The 18728-nt window shown below is 44.6% G+C and overlaps 1 protein-coding gene across 1 annotated transcript; it reads left to right on the top strand.

Annotated features, from left to right (window-relative positions):
- The first annotated feature begins 25 nt into the window (after positions 1–25).
- DYNLT2 (dynein light chain Tctex-type 2) lies at positions 26–13625 on the top strand. The gene is made up of 4 exons (XM_054722102.1): positions 26–218; positions 8110–8316; positions 11248–11406; positions 13350–13625. The coding sequence occupies exons 1-4, from the start codon at positions 102–104 to the stop codon at positions 13458–13460; spliced, it is 594 nt and encodes a 197-aa protein (XP_054578077.1). The 5' UTR covers positions 26–101; the 3' UTR covers positions 13461–13625.
- The last annotated feature ends 5103 nt before the right edge of the window (positions 13626–18728 follow it).

The following is an 18728-nucleotide window of genomic DNA, read 5'->3' as shown; positions in this document are numbered from 1 at the left end:
CTGAGCTCTCGCGGGAAGTGGCGGCGGCGGCGGCGGCGGCGGCGGCGTTGGGCTCTGCCGGGCGGAGACGCGGTGCCGGGCGAGTCGCTGAGGCGGGCGTGATGGAGAAGCGCACCCGCGGTGGGAAGGCGTCCGGGACCCTGGTCGCCCCGGTCGTCCCGCAGTCCCCGACGGGGTCTCGGAGAGAGAGGAGGCCTAGCATGTTCGAGAAGGAGGCAGTGAGTGTCGGGTGGGGCCTCCGGTTCCCGCGGCCGGGAGGCCGGAGACTGGGCCTTCCCGCCGCGAAGCGGAACCCGAGCTTGGCCGCGGGTCTCCCCCCAGGTCCCCCGGGACTTCTCAGCTTGGCATTTCCCAAGGCCCCGAGAGTGTCGGTGTTCCGGACAGAAATACACGACGTTAGGCTTCTTTTCATCTGTATTGTTGGAAGCATTACAGTGCCCCTCCCCCAGGGGCCCCCCAGCCCGCCCCGCCTGCACCTCCCTTTTTCGGGGTCTGTGGGCTGTGCCTGTACGCCTGCAGGTTCTTTGGTTAACCCCTTCCCTCCCGCCTTCCCTCTGAGATGCCGCAGACCGTTCCTGCTGTACTTGGCGCCATCCTGCAAACCAGAGGCGACATGTGGGCCACTAATGAGTGTGCGCGCGCGCTGTTTTAAAAAAGGAGGGTATCTGATACACCAAGCAGAACAAGTAGATGTTTTCAGTTTTTTTAAAACAGCAGCAGACTCAGTATTTGAAGACTATGTAGGAGAAAACACGTGTAGTTGAAGATACTAGGCCCATTAAACGTTCGTCTAAAATGGATGAAAAAATGTTCAATTTTACTGGTGACATAACACCAGGGTTTCTATGTGACCACAGTCTGAAAACCATTATTGTAACCAAGACTCCATCTTTTTTTGACACTTGGACAGAAAAGTGTTTCCAAGACTACAAAGCTGTGTAGTGATAGAGCTGAGACTAGAACCTGTTGTAGCCCACTGGTCTTTTAATGGTTTCTTTTCACACCCACTTTGTGGGGGTCAAGATAGAATGAGGGGGAGACAACATGCAAAACCTTATTTTGAAATCCTAACATATTTCAAGCAAAAAGAGAATCCTCAAAAAAAAAAAGTCACGGTAACAGTTCAAGTTCTAACGACAGCTCTCTGGTGTCTACTTTTTACAGAGGAAAGAACAAACTGAATGAAGAATAATAGGCCAAGTTCACACAACTAAAGAAAACAGAGCAAGGCTAGAAACCTTAACTTGTACTTTACATTTCATGCTCCCAGAAACTCTGCTTTATTGCCTGGCAGTAAGTCTGAGTAACAGGTCACCGGCTAGTAATAAAGATTTCTGTATTTTGAGGCAGACAAAGGTGCCTTTTATAAATTTACTGCCTACTAAATATCGGAATTCTTGAGAAATGAGGAAGCCCGAATCCAAAAGGAGGAGATGCATATAGGTACACTGGGTATGTGGGCCAAAATCTGGAAATATGGGGACATGGACAAAGGCAGTTCTTAGTTATTTGATAAGGGTGTGATTGATCATAGCTGTCTTTAAAATCTAGCTTCTAGAGGTTAGAAATTTGAATAGACCCATAATTGGGAAGAAACTAAGAGAGGATTCCACAAATGCTCACTAAATACACTGAGTGGCCAGATTATTATGATCTCTGAACACATAATAATCTGGCCACTCAGTGTATATCCTATATAATAAAAGGCTAATATGCAAATTGTCCCCTGGTCCAGGAGTTCGACCAGCAGGCAGACCAGCCAACCGCCCATGTCCCCTCCCCCTGGCCAGGCTGGTTGGACCCCACCCATGCATGAATTCATGCACAGGGCCTCTAATACATACACACACACACACACACACACACACACACACTTGAGTGGCCATATTATTATGCATTCAGAGATCATAATAATCTCGGAACTCAGTGTATACCTGAAGACAATGAGTGTATCAATGAGTTATTTATAACTTGCAGGTAGCTGATAATTCCTATGTTCTAAGCATAGGAAATACAGTAGGTCCTCAGTTTACGTCAAGAGATCTGTTCCTAAGGCACGACATAATGCGATTTTTTATTTTCACCATAAGTCGGAACCCACCTACATAAGCACCTACGTCAAACACATGGAGCACATACACAACAGTAATGAAGTAAAACAGTAAAAAAAATTTTTAAAGATAACAATTCCTGACCTTTACTTGTGGTAAATAAATAATAAAAAAAGCACATATGTACAAAAATTGTATTATTTGTGCAAAGATAAATAAAAGTAAAATAATTAAAATTATAAGGAGCCAAGAAGAAAAATATTTTCATAATCCCAGGGTAAATAACATAAAAGGTTTTCCTTACGTACCTATCTCCTAGCCACTCAGTTGCCCTCTTTGGGGGACACTCTTGTTTCTAGTTTTTTTGCACCTTCTATGGATATTCTGAATATATGCAGGCAAATTTGTGTTTATAGTTAAGAGATACCAGTATATGGTAGTTAGCTAGATTGTGTGTGTGTGTGTGTGTGTGTGTGTGTGCCTGTGCACAGCATATTTGTTTACAAAATTGGTAGCCAGGGGTGAATCAGTGAATCTAGGATTTAGTAATCACATTATCATACAAGTGTGTTATAATGGATTTCCAGCTATGTGTCAGCCCTGTCCCATTCCACCAGGGTTCTTAAATCTAAAATTTTATTTTACAATTTAAAAAAATAATCTCTCCCAGAGAGAGATTAAAAATGGAGGCGGTATAAGTGGATGCTGCACAGACATGCTCCCAGGAACAAACTAGGATTACAACTAAAATACAAAAAAAAAAAAAACTTCCTGGATAATCAACAGAAGACTCACTGGAGAGAACCCTGATACCTGAGAACTGAAAGTGGAGACTGCATAGAGACTGGTAGGAGGGTTGGAGGCACAAAAGGGCTGGCCAGGCACCCACAGACAGCAACTGAAGTTATGAAGAGATATCTCATCTCTGGGGGTTGCCACTGAGAACTCTGGGATCTAATCCCCAAGCTGGGCCCCCAAAAGAGAGCACCACAACTGAGAAGGATACCCATATAACATCTGGCTGTGAAAAGCAGTCGGGTTGCTTTCTGCCATGGAGTGACAACTGAAAATTCAGGCACCCTCTTAAAGGGCCAATGCACAAAATTCCCTGTGGAGCCACACACCTTATGCTCCAGCAGAGGGAGGGCAGAGTGGACTGGAGCTATGTGAGCAGAAGCCAGGATTGGGGATTCAGGGGTAAGAGCTCAGAAGGCAGACACCCCCAGATTCCTGTGCTAAGACATTCCCTCACACAGTATAGAACTTCTTTCCCACACATTTACCTTGGGGGTGGGTGGGTAGACAGTTGACACACTGCAGACCTATTGGAAAACACCTTGCCCTGAGGCCACTTAAGAGACTAAAAATAATTATTAGCTCCAGGCAGAAGAAACTGTCCCATCCTGTTGAAAAAAAACTCTCACCACACCTGAGGATGATTGCCTGGGGCCATTCAAGTCAGAATCCTATCAGTCTGTAGGCAGAGGTGGTCTCTGGAGGTTTTGAGTCTTTGCCTGATCTAATAAGTCAGAAACACTGTCCTGCACTAGAGATTGAGAGGCGTAGAGAATCTACCTAATACATAGTCACAAACCCAAACAGCCAAAATGAGGAGAAAACCCACAAATTAAAAGAACAAGAGAATTCTCCAGAAGAAGAGATAAATGAAGCAGAGATAAGAAATTTATCCGAAATAGAGTTCAGAGTAATGATGATAAAGATATTCCACAGCATGAAAAAAGATATAACTATGAAAAAAAGAACAGTTGGAAATAAAGAATGACATAACACAAATAACACATTGGGAAAAATACACAGCAGATTAGGGGAAGCTGAGGATCAAACCAGTGAATTAGAAGACAGGGTTGAAAAAAGCACTCAAAGAACCTAAAAGAAAAAAACAAACAAACAGGAGGCCAGCTTAAGGGAGCTGTGAGACAACGTGAAACATAACAATATTAGAATAGCAGGTGTGCCAGAAGAGGCAGAAAGGGAGAAAGGGATAGAGAACATATTTGAAGAAATAATGGCAGAAAATTTCCCTATCATGGTAAAGTAAAAAGTCTCACAAGTTTAGGAGGCACAGAGAACCCCAAGCAAGAAGACCCCAAACAGGACCACACCCAGACATATAATTAAAATGCCCAAAATTAAAGACAAAGAATCTTAAAGGCAGCAAGAGAAAAGAAAACTGTTACCTACAAAGGAGCTCCCATAAGGCTGACACCTGATTTCTTATCAGAAACTCTACAAGCCAGAAGAGAATGGCATGAAGTACTCAAGGTAATGGAAAGCAAGGATCTGAAACCAAGATTACTATATCCAGCAAGGCTATCATTCAAAATAGTCAAATAGCCCTAACTGGTTTGGCTCAGTGGATAGAGCATCGGCCTGTGGACTGAAGGGTCCCAGGTTCGATTCCAGTCAAGGGCATGTACCTTGGTTGCGGGCACATCCCCAGTAGGGGGTGTGCAGGAGGCAACTGATCGATGTTTCTCTCTCATTGATGTTTCTAACTCTCCCTCTCCCTTCCTCTCTGTAAAAAATCAATAAAATATATTTTTAAAAATAGAGCTTCCCAAGACCCCCTGTCCCCACCCCAAAGCAAATGGAGTACATCACCACCAAGTCAGCATTAGAAGAAATGTTAAAGGGACTGCTGTAATGAGAAGAAGAAACAGAGAAACCTAGCCATATGGAATTAAAATGACAATAAGTACCTATCTATACATATAAAAGCTTAAGTGACCTATGACTGAATGACTGGTCGACCAGTTGCTATGGCATGCACTGACCACCAGGGAGCAGACACTCACTGCAGGAGCTGCCCCCTGGTGGTCAGTGTGCTCTCACAGGGGGAGCTCCGTTCAGCCATAAGCCGGGCTCATGGCTGGTGAGCGCAGCTGCGGTGGCGGGAGCCTCTCCCGACTCTGCAGCAGTGCTACCAAGCGGTGGCAGCAGGCGCAGTGGGCAGGGATGTGTGTGAGTGGTGTGGCACCCGCCTCCGCCTCGGGCTCCTCCCTGGCTGCCTGCCGCTTGGTGCACTACTACATCCTCTGAGGGGTCCTGGATTGCGAGAGGTTGCAGGCCAGGCTGAGGGACCCCCTCACCCCCGTGCATGAATCCGTGCACCAGGCCTCTAGTCAATAATAACCAAAAATGTAAATGGATTAAATGCTCTAATCAAAAGGCATAGGGTAGCTGAATGAAAACAAAAACATGACCCAACTATATTCTGTCTGCAAGGGACCCACTTCAGAACAAAAGATATACACACAGGATGAGAGTAAAGGGATGGAGAAAAATTTTCTGTGCAAATGGAAAAGAAAGAAAAGCTGGAGTAGCAATACTCATATCCAACAAAATAGACTTCAAAATGAAGGCCACCACAAGAGACAACAAAGGTCACTACATAATACTAAAGGGATCAATCTAACAAGAGGATATAAACCTGGTAAACATATATGTACCCAATACAGGAGCACCTAAATATATAAAAAAAACTTCTAGAGGACTTTAATAGAGATTGACAACAACACAGTCATAGTAGGAGACTTTAACACCCCACTGACTTCACTGGATAGATTTTCCAGACAAAAACTTAAGGAAACAGTGACTCTAAAGGACACACTGGATCAGATGGATTTAATTGACATTTATAGAACATTTCACCCCAGTGCAGCAGAATATACATTCTTCTCAAGTGCATATGGGTCATTCACAAAGATAGACCTCATGTTAGGACACAAAACAAGTCTCTACAAGTTCAAGAATATTGAAGTCATATCAAGCATCTTCTCAGATCACAGTGGAATGAAATTAGAAATCAACTACAGTAAAAACACCCCAAAACATTAAAACACATGGAGGCTAATTAGCATGTTATTAAAAACTAGAGGCCCATACACAAAATTCGTGCACTTGGGGGGTCCCTCAGCCCGGCCTGCGCCCTCTCGCAGTCCGGGAGCCCTCAAGGGATGTCGACTGATGGGGCGCGGGCCTAAGCTGGCAGTCAGACATCCCCCAAGTGGTCCTTAGCACTGCCACAGAGGCAGGAGAGGTTCCTGCCACCGCCGCTGCACTTGCCAGCCATGAGTCCAGCTCAGGGGTTCTGGCTAAGCAGCACTCCTCCTGTGGGAGCGCACTGACCACCAGGGGGAAGCTCCTGCATTGAGCATCTGCCCCCTGGTGGTCAGTGCGCATCATAGCTACCGGTTGTTCCACCGTTCGGTCGATTTGCATATTAGCCTTTTATTATATAGGATGATTAGGTTACCAACAAGATCAAGAAAGAAATAAAAAATTTCATGGAAACAAATGAAAATGAACACACAAAAACCCAAAATCTCTGGGACACAGCAAAAGCAGTTCTGAGAGGGAAGTTCCTTAGCACTACAGGCATACCTAAAAAAAACAACAAAAACAAGAAGAACCAGCAATAAACTATTTAACCTTACAACTTAAAAGAACTAGAAACAATAAAAGCCCAGAGTAAGTAGAAGGAAAAAAATAATAAAGATTAGAGCAGAAATAAATAACATACAAAAAAGAATTTAAAAAATCAATGAAATCAAAAGCTGGTTCTTTGAAAGGATAAACAAAATTGATAAACCGTTAGCCAGACTCATCAAGAAACAGAGAGGAACCAAATAATAAAATCAGAAACAAAAGTGGAGAAGTAACCACTGACACTACAGAAATACAAAGGATTGTAGGAAAATAGTATGAACAACTATATGCCAACAAGCTAGACAATGTGGATGAAATGGACAAATTCCTAGAAAAATACAATCTCCCAAAACTGAATCAGGAGGAATCAGAAAACCAGTATAGGTTTTAATAACAACTAATGAAAAATAATAATAATAAAAAACACAAAAAACTAGCAAACAAAAGCTCAGTTCCAGGGGAGTTTTAGCAAACATTCAAAGAACTAACACCTATACTCCTCAAACTATTTAAAAAAACCCAAGAGGAAGGAATACTTCCAAAGTCTTTTTATGAGGCCAGCATAATCCTAATTCTAAAACCAGACAAAGACAATACAAATAAAGAGAATTACAGGCCAATATTCCTGATGAACATAGATGCTAAAATCTTCAATAAAATATTAGCAAACCTCATCCAGCAATATGTTAAAAAGATCACACATCATGACCAAGTGGGATTTATTCCAGGGATGCAAGGCTGATATAATATTCGCAAATCAATAAACGTGATACATCACATAAACAAATTAAAAGACAAAAATCACATGATCATATCAGTAGATGCATAAACTGATGAACGGAGTGGATCCAGAGACATGGAAGCATGGAACAGAGTGCGGAATCTCAGAGGGAAGGTGGGGGAGGGTGGGTGGGTAGGAGGTCACCAACCAAAGACCTTGTATGTATATACAAGGGGAGGGGGCTGGAGGGGGGTCAATGAGGGGAAAAAGGGGACATATGTAATACTTTCAACAATAAAGAATTATAAAATAAATAAATCCTATCCTCCTATATAATAAAAGTCTAATATGCAAATTGTCCCCTCGGGTGGTCATTAAATCAAGAGTTTGACTGCTCACTATGACGTGCGTCGACCACCAGGGGGCGGCATGGAACACGGCAGGCATCGGTGACGCAGTGCTGGCAGTGGGCAGCAGTGGAGGGGCTGCTGGCCCCAGTGGGCCCTGACGAGGGTGGGACTGTGGCGGGATGGTGGAGCAGGTGAGTGGGCAGCACCAAGCCAAGGCAGGCGTGAGCAGGGGCTGATCACCCCACTGATTGCCCCGCAGATGGCGACCAATGGTGGCGGGGGGGGGGGGGGGCAGCCCCGATTGATCACCCGGCAGGTGGGATGGTGGAGCAGGTGAGGGGGTGGCACCAGGCCAAGGTGGGGTGCCAAGCTGGGGCTGTGGGGCTGCGAGGTTGGGAGCGTGAGCTGGGGCTGTGAGGCTGGGGGCATGAGCTGGGGCCCGATCTCTGCAGGCCACCCCAGGGACCCACCCTTGCATAAATTCGTGCACCGGGCCTCTAGTAATAAATAACTACCTCTCCCCGCCTCTTTCTTTCAGTATACACAGATTTTAAAAGAAAGGCTGAGAGAATCGTCTCATGATGTTCTGTATGTAGAGCCTCCATTTGATGATTCCATTGCTGAGATAAGTAAAGAATGGAAGAGTTCTATGGCAAAATTTAGGTTTGCTAATACATATAGAATGGAGCCACAGAAAAAATTCCAAGCTCATTCAGTAGAAACTAAAGTCCAGCAGATATTAACGGTAGGTCGATAAATGTGTATGATATAATAACTTAGCTTTGGGGATTTGGTAAACTATATTCAGATTTATGGCAGTATAATTACCCTGCTTTTTTTTATAGCACTTAACTGAAAATATGAAAGTACTTTGGGTTTGTAGTCAATAATCTTCACATTGATGCTATGAGTTAGATTAAAGGGAACATGCTTTTATTTCGTTTAGCTCTTAATTATCCATAAACTGTCCCTCTGGTTCCATGTTTCGCCCATAATTGGAGGAATGAGTAAAAAAGAACACATTGGATGTGTGTATTTGTGTGAAAAATTGGTTCCTGACTATGCTAAAACATCTTTTAAGTATAGACCATCTCCAGCTTAGGCATCCGTTATTTTCTTCCTTTAACTGACTGGAATATAAAGTTCATTAAAAACAGTTGTTTGAAACTAGGACTCGTGATCCCAGGCTCATTCAAAAAAGCTTCTCAATTTTACAAAACTAACCCTGTAATACTAGTATTACTACCAGTATTAACTTTACTAGTTTTGGTGTCTGAAGGCTACATTGTTCAGATGGGAGGAATTCCCTTCACCATCTTTTCTTGATAAAGGACCAAATGACAACATTTTTTATTATAGGAAACTCACTTGAGGCACCACCTTTTCTGAATCCCCTTTTCATCTGTGGTCTCTAGTTCTGGGCATCAGGCACCAGGAGTTTCCTGATAAGCAGATGCCCTTGGTGGCGTTCCGCCCAACCTCATCCCACTCCTTGTTTTAAAATTACCTCCCCCTCCAGTTTACAAGATGCATTCCTTCAGTGACAACTGATCTGAGCTACCTATTTGGAACAAAGCATAGGTTTAATTTGGTTTGTATAAATGATTAATAACTTTAATTTTTAAATGAATTAGCTTTTATTAATACAGAGAACTCTGCACTGTATAAATACATTTCTAAACGAAACTAATAATTGTCAGATGATACTTGATGAAGATAGTATGGCTCACAACTTCAGGAAATAAAGAAATTCAACTCAATTTTAATACAAAAAATAACTATTGATTACCTTCTTTACTAATCTTAATACTAATAGCAAGCATTTGTGATGTGAGAGTATACATTCTTTTTTTTTTTTAAATATATTTTATTTATTTATTACAGTGAGGAAGAGAGAGGGATAGAGAGTTAGAAACATCGATGAGAGAGAAACATCGACCAGCTGCCTCTTGCACACCCCCTACTGGGGATGTGCCCGCAACCAAGGTACATGCCCTTGACCGGAATCGAACCTGGGACCTTTCAGTCCGCAGGCCGACGCTCTATCCATTGAGCCAAACCGGTTTCGGCGAGAGTATACATTCTGGTGTGTCACTCAGTTCTACCACATAGACTGAGTTCAAATTTATTGAATACTAGAGGCCCGGTGCATGAAATTCATGCACAGGATGGGGTGTCCCTCAGCCTGGCCTGCACCCTCTCCAATCTGGGACATCCCTCTCACAATCTGGGACCGCTGGCGCCTAACCGCTCGCCTGCCTGTCAGCCTGATTGCCCCCTAATTGCTCCCCTGCTGGCCCAATTGCCCCCAACTGCCCTCCCCTGCTGGCCTGATGGCCCCCAACTGCCCTTCCCTGCCAGCCTGATCACCCACAACTGCCCTCCTCTGTAGGCCCAATGGCCCACAACTGCCCTCCCCTGCCGGCCCGATCGCCCACAATTGCCCTCCCCTGCCAGCCTGCGCATGGCCATCTTGTGGCGGCCATCTGTGGCAATGTCGTGCACGAGGACCACCTAGGCTTTTATTAATATAGGTAGTAGGATTTCAAATCATATTTAATTTGATAATTTATAGAGTTTCATTGGGCTTGATGGGGCCTAGAACAGTTTATTGGGGATGTAGGTGGATGATTGGGGTCATGAAGAGATCAGGGATTTCCCTGGAGTTCAGGGAACACTGAATGTAGTTCTAGACACAGAAATAGTATATATTGATGGAGCTTGTGGGTATTTTTATATAGGGAGTGCTTATTTATTTAAAAAAGAGCCCTTAGGTAGAGAAAACCTGGGATATGTTGGGCAGATTCAGAAAAGAGAGTGGTTGTTGCTAAGTGTCCAAAAGATAGAGCCACAGCCAAGTACCTGAGGGAAATCAATGCTTCTAAACCCCATTGTAGACCAGAGCATTCTAGAAGGGAACCAGAACAACAGAACAGAGCTAGTTCTTTGGTTTCACATGCCTATGTATTAGCGAGGAGTCCGTTTGTTATCACTCAGGACCCAGAACATTGGTTAATGTATCTTTGGTCCCAGGCAGCCAGTCAGAGGCGCATGCTGTCTGCTCCCTAGGTGGTCCAGGCCTGCTGATGGCTGGAGGGACGTGTAGTGCTTCCGGGCCCACACCTGTCCCCCGCCCCCACCGCTGCAGTTAATTCATTAACGAGCATGATGAGAAACCTGATTTCCTTGGCGTTTCCGTGGCCACAGGAAAAACTCCCCCGAGTGGGAAGCATAGGAAGAGGTTGGGAAGAAGTGGGCTTTAACCAGAGGAGATGAGGAAGAGGGAGACAGGAAAGGCCCAGTGCAGCTCTGGACCAGGCACCCTGCTTCAGGGAAACCCACATCTGAGCTTTAGCACTTTAAAGTCTGTGCACTTTAAAAAGGTGGTTTCCTCTACCGAAGAATTCCCAGAAGCTTTCCTTTAAAACCCCTTGGTGTCTCCCCAACTGTCTGATAACACAGGGAAACTTACAGTTTAACAAAGAGTAAGGAACAGAATTAAAAAACCAAAATAAGTTTTCTTCAAAATTGTGATTGAAATAAATTGGTAAGCATGACATGCATTTAATATTTGGTTTCAAAGTTATATGTATTATTTAGACATGTTTTTTACTTGAATTTTTATTTAGAAAATATTTAGTTTGAAAATTAAGTTATATTTTTTAATTTTTTTAAGGAAAATCTTAAAGATGTCAAATATGATGATACACTCTTCTCTCACTTGTCGCTTGAATTAGCAGACCTCATATTGTCAGCAGTCAAAGACTTTGGGTACCAGCGTTATAAATTGATTATAAAGGTATTATTTATTCAAAAGACTGGTCAGGCAATAAATGTAAGTACCCCTTTATCAGTTAGAACTATGAGGTCTGTCCTTTAGTGACCATGTGTCTCTCACTCAGCCCTGTGATGGCTCCAGGGCATATCGGGCCCTGGGGTGGTTGGGAATGAAAGAATAATGTGTTAAATTTATGTTCTTTCACTGTAATTATTTGAAAAGTACTTAGAAATGACAATTTTCTATTGATAACCTATTAAATTGTATAGATACTCTATTTCTTAGGCATTAATGGGTGTTAGATACTGAAGAAATTACAGAGAATTATAAGGAATGACTGATTCTCAAAGAGTTCTTACTCTAGTCAAGGAAATAAAACAACACAGCTTAGAGTCTGAGAAAAAAAATAATGCAGATAGTGTAACAGCCTCGGTTTGAGAGTCGAATTGGGTTGGATATGAATCCTGGCAGAAACACTCACTGCTGTGGCCTGGGCATAGCTTTTTTGTCTATAAAATCAAGATCATAAAGTCTACTTGCTGGAGTAATTGTGAGGACTAAGTGAGATTAACTGTATTCAAATCCTTAACATTTTCTCCAGCACAGAGTCCTCAATAAACAGCAAGATTATCATTATTTACAAATAAAAATGCAATCCCACTAGGCCACGTAAATATGTAAAGTCGGGTGCAGTTTGCAAGGCTTCCTCGAGGAGAGAGCTGACCCAGGAAGCCTGGAGAGGAGGACCTGGCCAGGCCGAGGGATGCTGACCACACGACAGGCAGCAAGACAGAGGTGGCTCCAGGGAGAAGAGCATTACCATCCCGTGCTATTACACACCTAAGTAATGGGCAACTGCTATGGTCCTAAGTGCTCAGTAGAGAAAATTAGGGCGGGAGGTGAGCTAGAGTGACAGTGACTAAATGGGATTGTCTAGAGACAGGGAAGGCCCTGATGTCTCAATGACAGGAAGAAACCAGCTGTGCCAAAGGCCAGGGAGGCTGCAGGCAGAGAAAACGTGGGGAGCAGAGATGCCAAGGCAGGCCGAATGCAGTGTGCTTGAGTAACCCACTGTGGCTGTGGGATTTTAGGCAGCTCAACACACCACCCCAGAACTCAGCAGCTTAAAACAGCAGCTATGTATGTGCTCATCAGTCTGTAGGTCAGCTCAGCCTGGATGGGCCGTTTGTTTTTTCTGCTGACTCGCTGAGGTGCCTGCAGCCACCTGGTCACTCCGCTGGGCCTGGAGGTCCAAGTCTGCCTCAGCCATGTGTCTGATGGTTGGTGCTGGCTGTTGGCGGGGGCATCCGGTTCTCCTGCACGGGAGCCATCCTCCTCCAGTGGGCTGATGGGCGCCTGTTCGTGGGGGTCTCCTCACAACGTTCCTAGAAGGCGAGAGCAGAAGACCTCTTAAGGCCTGGCTTGGGAGTTGCACAATGTCACATTCTTTTGCTCAAAGCAAGTCCCCATGACAACTAATATACAAGGGGGGAAATAGACTCAACCTCTTGATGGGAGAAGCCAAAAGGATCTGGGGCCATTTTAGATGCACTGCAGAAAATTAGGCTGTAGTCAGATCACACGTGGCTTTGTAAGCAAAGCACAGGAGTTAGCATTTCTCTCACAGCCACTTGTATAATCAGTGCCATGTCTTCATTTTGAGACAAGGTCCTAACAAATTCTCAGTTGAAAATCTCTTAAGGGCGGGAAGGGTAATTCCTTAAGATGGATGATAACACAGCAGAGTAGCACTGTACACTGAGCTACTAGACCCACACCACTGAGGGCCCCCTGCTTGGGACAACGACCAGCTGCATGCGAGAAGCTGGACCGGGAAGCTTCACTGTCCAGTCTCCTCAGGAAAGGGTCATTGGACAAAGTATGTGTTACAGGAGTAACTCGCTAACATACCCATGTGTCTTTAAAGAAATTGAACTTGTGTAGGTTTTAAAATTACTTAACATGTTCAACTAAAGTTAATTTTTTAATAATGTCTCTAGGTTGCCAGCCGGTGGATCTGGGATGTTGCGTGGGACAGCTGGGTTGCAGCTAAACATGAAACAGAAACTTATGTGGCCTTGGCCTTGGTGTTCGCTCTTTACTGTGAATAACTTGTGACATGTCCTGAACAGTGTTTACTTCTCAGCTCCTCAAATACGTGAAGTTTATAGATTTGTAAACCTCAGTAGTATTGATTAGCCATATTTTTATCTCCAATTGGAGCATTTAATTGCATTAACAACAAACAAGTAAAAGCTGGATTTTTCTTAACTTCATACTTGTACTTACCATATTTATCAACACTATTACCTCAAAATATAAAATACTAGAGGCCCAGTGCATGATTGAATCATGCACGTGTAGGGTCCCCTACACGCTTTCCCTTTCGATCACGGGGAGCTGGGTGCCTGTCTGCTGGTGCACCAGGCGCCGGAGGCTTCTGAAAGGCCTGGTGCCTGAGTGGACAGGCACCCAGCTCCCACACTTTTGCTTTTGATCATGGGGAGCTGGGTCCCTGTCCGCTGGTGCACCAGGCCTTTCAGAAGCCTCCGGCGTGGCGGAGGTTTCTGAAAGGCCTGCTGCCTGAGCGGACAGGCACTCAGCTCCCCCGCTTTTGATGGTCCGCGCCACGGGACTTCAGCTCGCTGCCCCAGAGGCCCCTTCTGTGCTGCAGCACAGCCATGGCACAGACGCTGAGCTCGTGCCGCTGCTGGCGACGCAGCTCAGCATCCTGCCGGCCCAATCAGCTACCCTGGCCACCCCGAGTCCCGCCTCCCCCACGCCTCCTGGCCAATCATGGGCATAGCGAAGGTACGGTCAATTTGCATATTTGTCTATTATTAGGTAGGATAGGGACATATGAATGCTTATAGTAGACTAGAGGCCCAGTGCATGAAATTCATGCACTTCGCGGGGCAGGGGGTCCCTCAGCCCGGCCTACGCCCTCTCACAGTCCGGGACCCCCTGGGGAATGACCACCTTCGGGGGGGATCAGGCCTAAGCTGGCAGTCAGACATCCCTCCTGCAGTCCGGGGCTCTCGCAGTACAGGACCCCTCGCTCCTTACCGCCTGCCTGCAGCAGAGGTGGGAGAGGCTCCCACCACCGCCGCTACGCTCGCCAGCCGTGAGCCCAGCTTCTGGCTGAGCGGCACTCCCCCTGTGGGAGCACACTGACCACCAGGGGCAGCTCCTGCGTTGAGCATCTGCCCCTGGTGGTCAGTGCACATCATAGCAACCAGTTGTTCCACTGTTCGGTTGATTTGCATATTAGGATTTTATTATATAGGATTATAATATGGGAATATTATTCTTAGATTTAAGAAAATTATAATTGACTATAGGAAATTAGGACACAACCGTGTAAAGTATCAAATTAAGTAAGTGTTAAGGTAAATTTTGGAAAACTTCTAAAGGCAGATGTATTTTAAATGGTATTTTATTCCACTATACGCATTCTTTTGAAGGGAATTACCAAGTTTTAAAGAAAAATGTTGATATATTTCATACTTCCCTAACGAATGACTTCTTCCCCAATCAGAATGCTTACAAATGTGTGGTCTTTCTATCTGTTAGTCAGGAGAGGCGGAGCTGGCCAGGCAGAGGGTATTTGAGTTGACTGCCTTGTAGCTACAATTGTATGTAATTGGGTTAGGCTCTTTTTAGATGCCAGAACCAAAAACCTAATATAACTGTGTGTGTGTGTGTGTGTGTGTGTGTGTGTGTGTGTTTCATTTTTTTATTAAGGTATTATATGTGTGCATATCTTACCATTGCCCCCCCCCCCCCACACTCCCATACATGCCCTCACCCCCCAGAGTTTTGTGTCCATTGGTTATGCTTATATGCATGCATACAAGTCCTTCGGTTGATCTCTTATCTTCCCCACCTCTCCCTAACCTTCCCGCTGTAATTTGACATTCTGTTTGATGATTTACTGTCTCTGTATCTATCTCTTTGTTCAATAGTTTATAATTTTCTTTATTATCCACAAATGAGTGAGATCATGTGGTATTTTTCCCTCATTTCACTGGCTTATTTCACTTAGCATAATGGTCTCCAGTTCCATCCAGGTTGCTGCAAATGGTAAGAATTCCTTCTTTTTTATGGCAGCATAGTATTCCATTGTGTAGATGTACCACAGTTTTCTGATCCAGTCATCTGCTGACGGGCACCTAGGCTGTTTCCAAATCTTAGCTATTGTAAATTGTGCTGCTATGAACATAGGGGTGCATATATCCTTTCTTATTGGTGTTTCCAGTTTCTTAGGATATATTCCTAGGAGTGGGATTACTGGGTCAAATGGCAGTTCCATATTTAATTTTTTGAGGAAACTCCATACTGTTCTCCACAGTGGTGCACCAGTCTGCATTCCCACCAGCAGTGCATGAGTGTTCCTTTTTCTCCGCATCCTCGCCAACACTTGTTGTTTGTTGATTTGTTGATGATAGCCATTCTGACAGGTGTGAGATGGTACTGCATTGTCATTTTGATTTGCATCTCTCGGATAATTAGTGACTTTGAGCATGTTTTCATGTGTCTCTTGGCCTTCCTTCTGTCTTCTTTTGAAGAGATTCTATTTAGGTCCGTTGCCCATTTTTTTTATTGGATCATTTATCTTCCTTTTATTAAGTTGTATAAGCTGCCTGTAGATGTTGGATATTAAACCTTTATCAGTGATAACATTTGCAAATGTGTTCTCCCATACAGTGGGATTTCTTGTTGTTTTGTTGATAGTTTCTTTTATAACTGTGTGTTTTTAAAAAATATGTTTTTATTGATTTTTTTTTTTTTTTTTTTTTTTTTTTTTAGAGAGGAGGGGAGAGGGATAGAGAGATAAAAACATCAATGAGACAGAAACATCATTGATTGGCTGCCCTGCCTCCTGCATGCCCCCTACTGGGGATGGAGCCCGCAACCCCGGGCATGTGCCCTGACTGGGATTCAAACCAGTGACCTCCTGGTTCCTGGGTCAGTGTTCAACCACTGAGCCACACTGACTGGGCTAATATAACTGTGTGTGTGTGTGTGTTTTTTTTTTTAAAGAGGAAACTTATACATCCCAGGCATTTGATCAAGATCCATGTTATTTCTGTCTTTGTACTCTCCCCGCGGACTTCTGTGTGCATTTGTTTAAGCTGATAGACGTTAATCAGGTTCCCACAACTAGACGACACAATTCCCTACCTGGGGCTGCGGCTGGAACCCCTCTTCCCTGACACACACGGCCATGTGAAAAGAGTGGCTATAACTGAACATTGGAGCTCTTGGAGCAAGGAAACAAGGGGTGGGCTCAGGGGAGGCAACTGATCATGTCTAAGACAGTTCATGCAATTTCATGGTTACAGAGTCACGACGCTGTGATGGTGTCCTATCCTATATAATCCTATTAATAAAGGCTAATATGCAAATTGTCTCCTCAACCGGGAATTCGACCAGGAGACGGGGCCAGCCCACCAACTGCCCAAAGCCCCCCCCCCCCCCCCCCCCCCCCCCCGCCGCCAGCCCTGATCAGCCCCTATCAGGGTGGGCCAGCCGGACCCCACCCATGCATGAATTTGTGCACCGGGCCTCTAGTAAGATTATAATGGAGCCAAACGCTTCCTGTCGCCTGGTGACATGGTAACGATTGCAATGTTGCAGTGCAGCATATCTCAGCTGCCCACAGCACCCAGTGCAGTGACACGCATACAGGCTCGTAGCCAGGAGCAGCAGGCTGTGGCACGTAGCCAGGTGTGCAGTAGGCCATGCCATCTGCACATGGTATATGTACAACATAAAATCGCCTGGTGACCCATTTCTCAGAACATATCCCGGTCCTTAAGCACCACATGACTGTACGGGCAGACCTTGGAGATGCTGCTGGTTTGGTTCCTGACCACCGCAATAAAGCGAGTCATGTGGATTTTTTATTCCCAGTGTATATAACTGTTATATTTACACTATACTGTAGACTGTTAAGTGTGCAATAACATGTTTGTTTGTTTTTTAAAAAACCAATGTACGTACTTATTTAAATAATACTTAATTTCTAAAAAGATGCTGATCATGATCTGAGCCTTCAGCAAGTTTTAATCATTTGCTGGTAGAAGGTCTTGCTTCAATGTTGATGAAACCATAGTTATCTACAAAGCACTGTAAAGCAAAGTGCACTAAGAGGAAGTATGCCTGTAATCAGAATTTGAAACACCATGTCAGACTTACAGGACAGTAAAAAGACCCATTAGCTGAGGAATCTATAAATAGGAAGACAAGACAGTAGAGGGGTCTTCTTTTTACTTATGTATTACAATGATTTGGATAATCCAGGACTCACAGTTCCATACACACAGCTTAGACATGAAAGCTGTAGCCCAAAGAATCTTCAAAACAGGAGCTCCCCGCTGCTAACTTCCACAGAGAAAATTGGAAATAACAAACCTATGACATAGTACATGGTAAGCAATGCACCTTCCTGATGAACTTGTCAGGATAAGTGAGTTGTGAGATATACTGCCTTGTAGCTATCATTGTATGTAAAATGAGAACCACACCTTGTTCCTAAGGTTAGTACTGTCTGTGAATTGTAGGTAATCTATCACCAAGAACTTGTGCCAGCACTTAGCATGGCCCTGGAGCATGCTGAGTCCTCTGTTACCCGTCATCATTCAGTTTAACATGTCAGAGTCACGGTAGCTCTGCTCTTCCTCTTGCCCTTCGCCCAAGCCCGTATATATTCACTTGTTAAATTCTATAGATGCTGTATTTTTGAAGTGACTAAAAATTAGTCACTATGAGAACCTGAACATCCCTAACCTGACGCACTGCGTCTCAAGGCGCCTTACAGAACTCCTCCCTGTTCCCTCTCCTCCAGATGTGTTTTGAGTTGCTTTCTGGACTTTTCCCTGAGGAGAGTCCCACTGCAGCATCTCAAGTGAAAGCTGTTTTTTCTCTCAGATCCTGATGCCTCAGAGCCGAGAGGTAGGATAGGCAGCCCCTCAGCTCCTGGAAACGTAAGCTGTCTGGATGCACAGTGCTGTACCTCTGGGTCACGGCAGCCTGCAGTCCCTGCTCGTTCCTTCTCGTTGCTGAAGAGCTAAGATCACAAGCTTCCTCTCCACTCAGCTCCTGCCCCGCTTTGTGACGTCAGTATCCAGGCAGGTAATCGTCCCGGCAGTCCTCGCTGTGCACGGTTCTGATGTGTACAAATTCTAGTTACCACAGTATTAGTCCACTATCGGCCGTCCCCTAACAACTGGGTTCAGATTTCAGCTACCACAGGATATTGGCTGTGATTTCAGAAAGAATAAGCCCCACCCCTAGCCCCTCAGTCCACATGCCACTGTGCAAGGAGCAGATGGTGCAGGATCCTGCTTTCAGTCTGTCAGTCAGGTCACTGCACA

The sequence above is a fragment of the Eptesicus fuscus genome, chromosome 10 (genome assembly GCF_027574615.1).
Source record: "Eptesicus fuscus isolate TK198812 chromosome 10, DD_ASM_mEF_20220401, whole genome shotgun sequence".
NCBI classification, from domain to species: domain Eukaryota; kingdom Metazoa; phylum Chordata; class Mammalia; order Chiroptera; family Vespertilionidae; genus Eptesicus; species Eptesicus fuscus.
The sequence above is the reverse complement of the archived record's forward strand: the minus strand, read 5'-3'. Positions and strand labels throughout refer to the sequence as shown.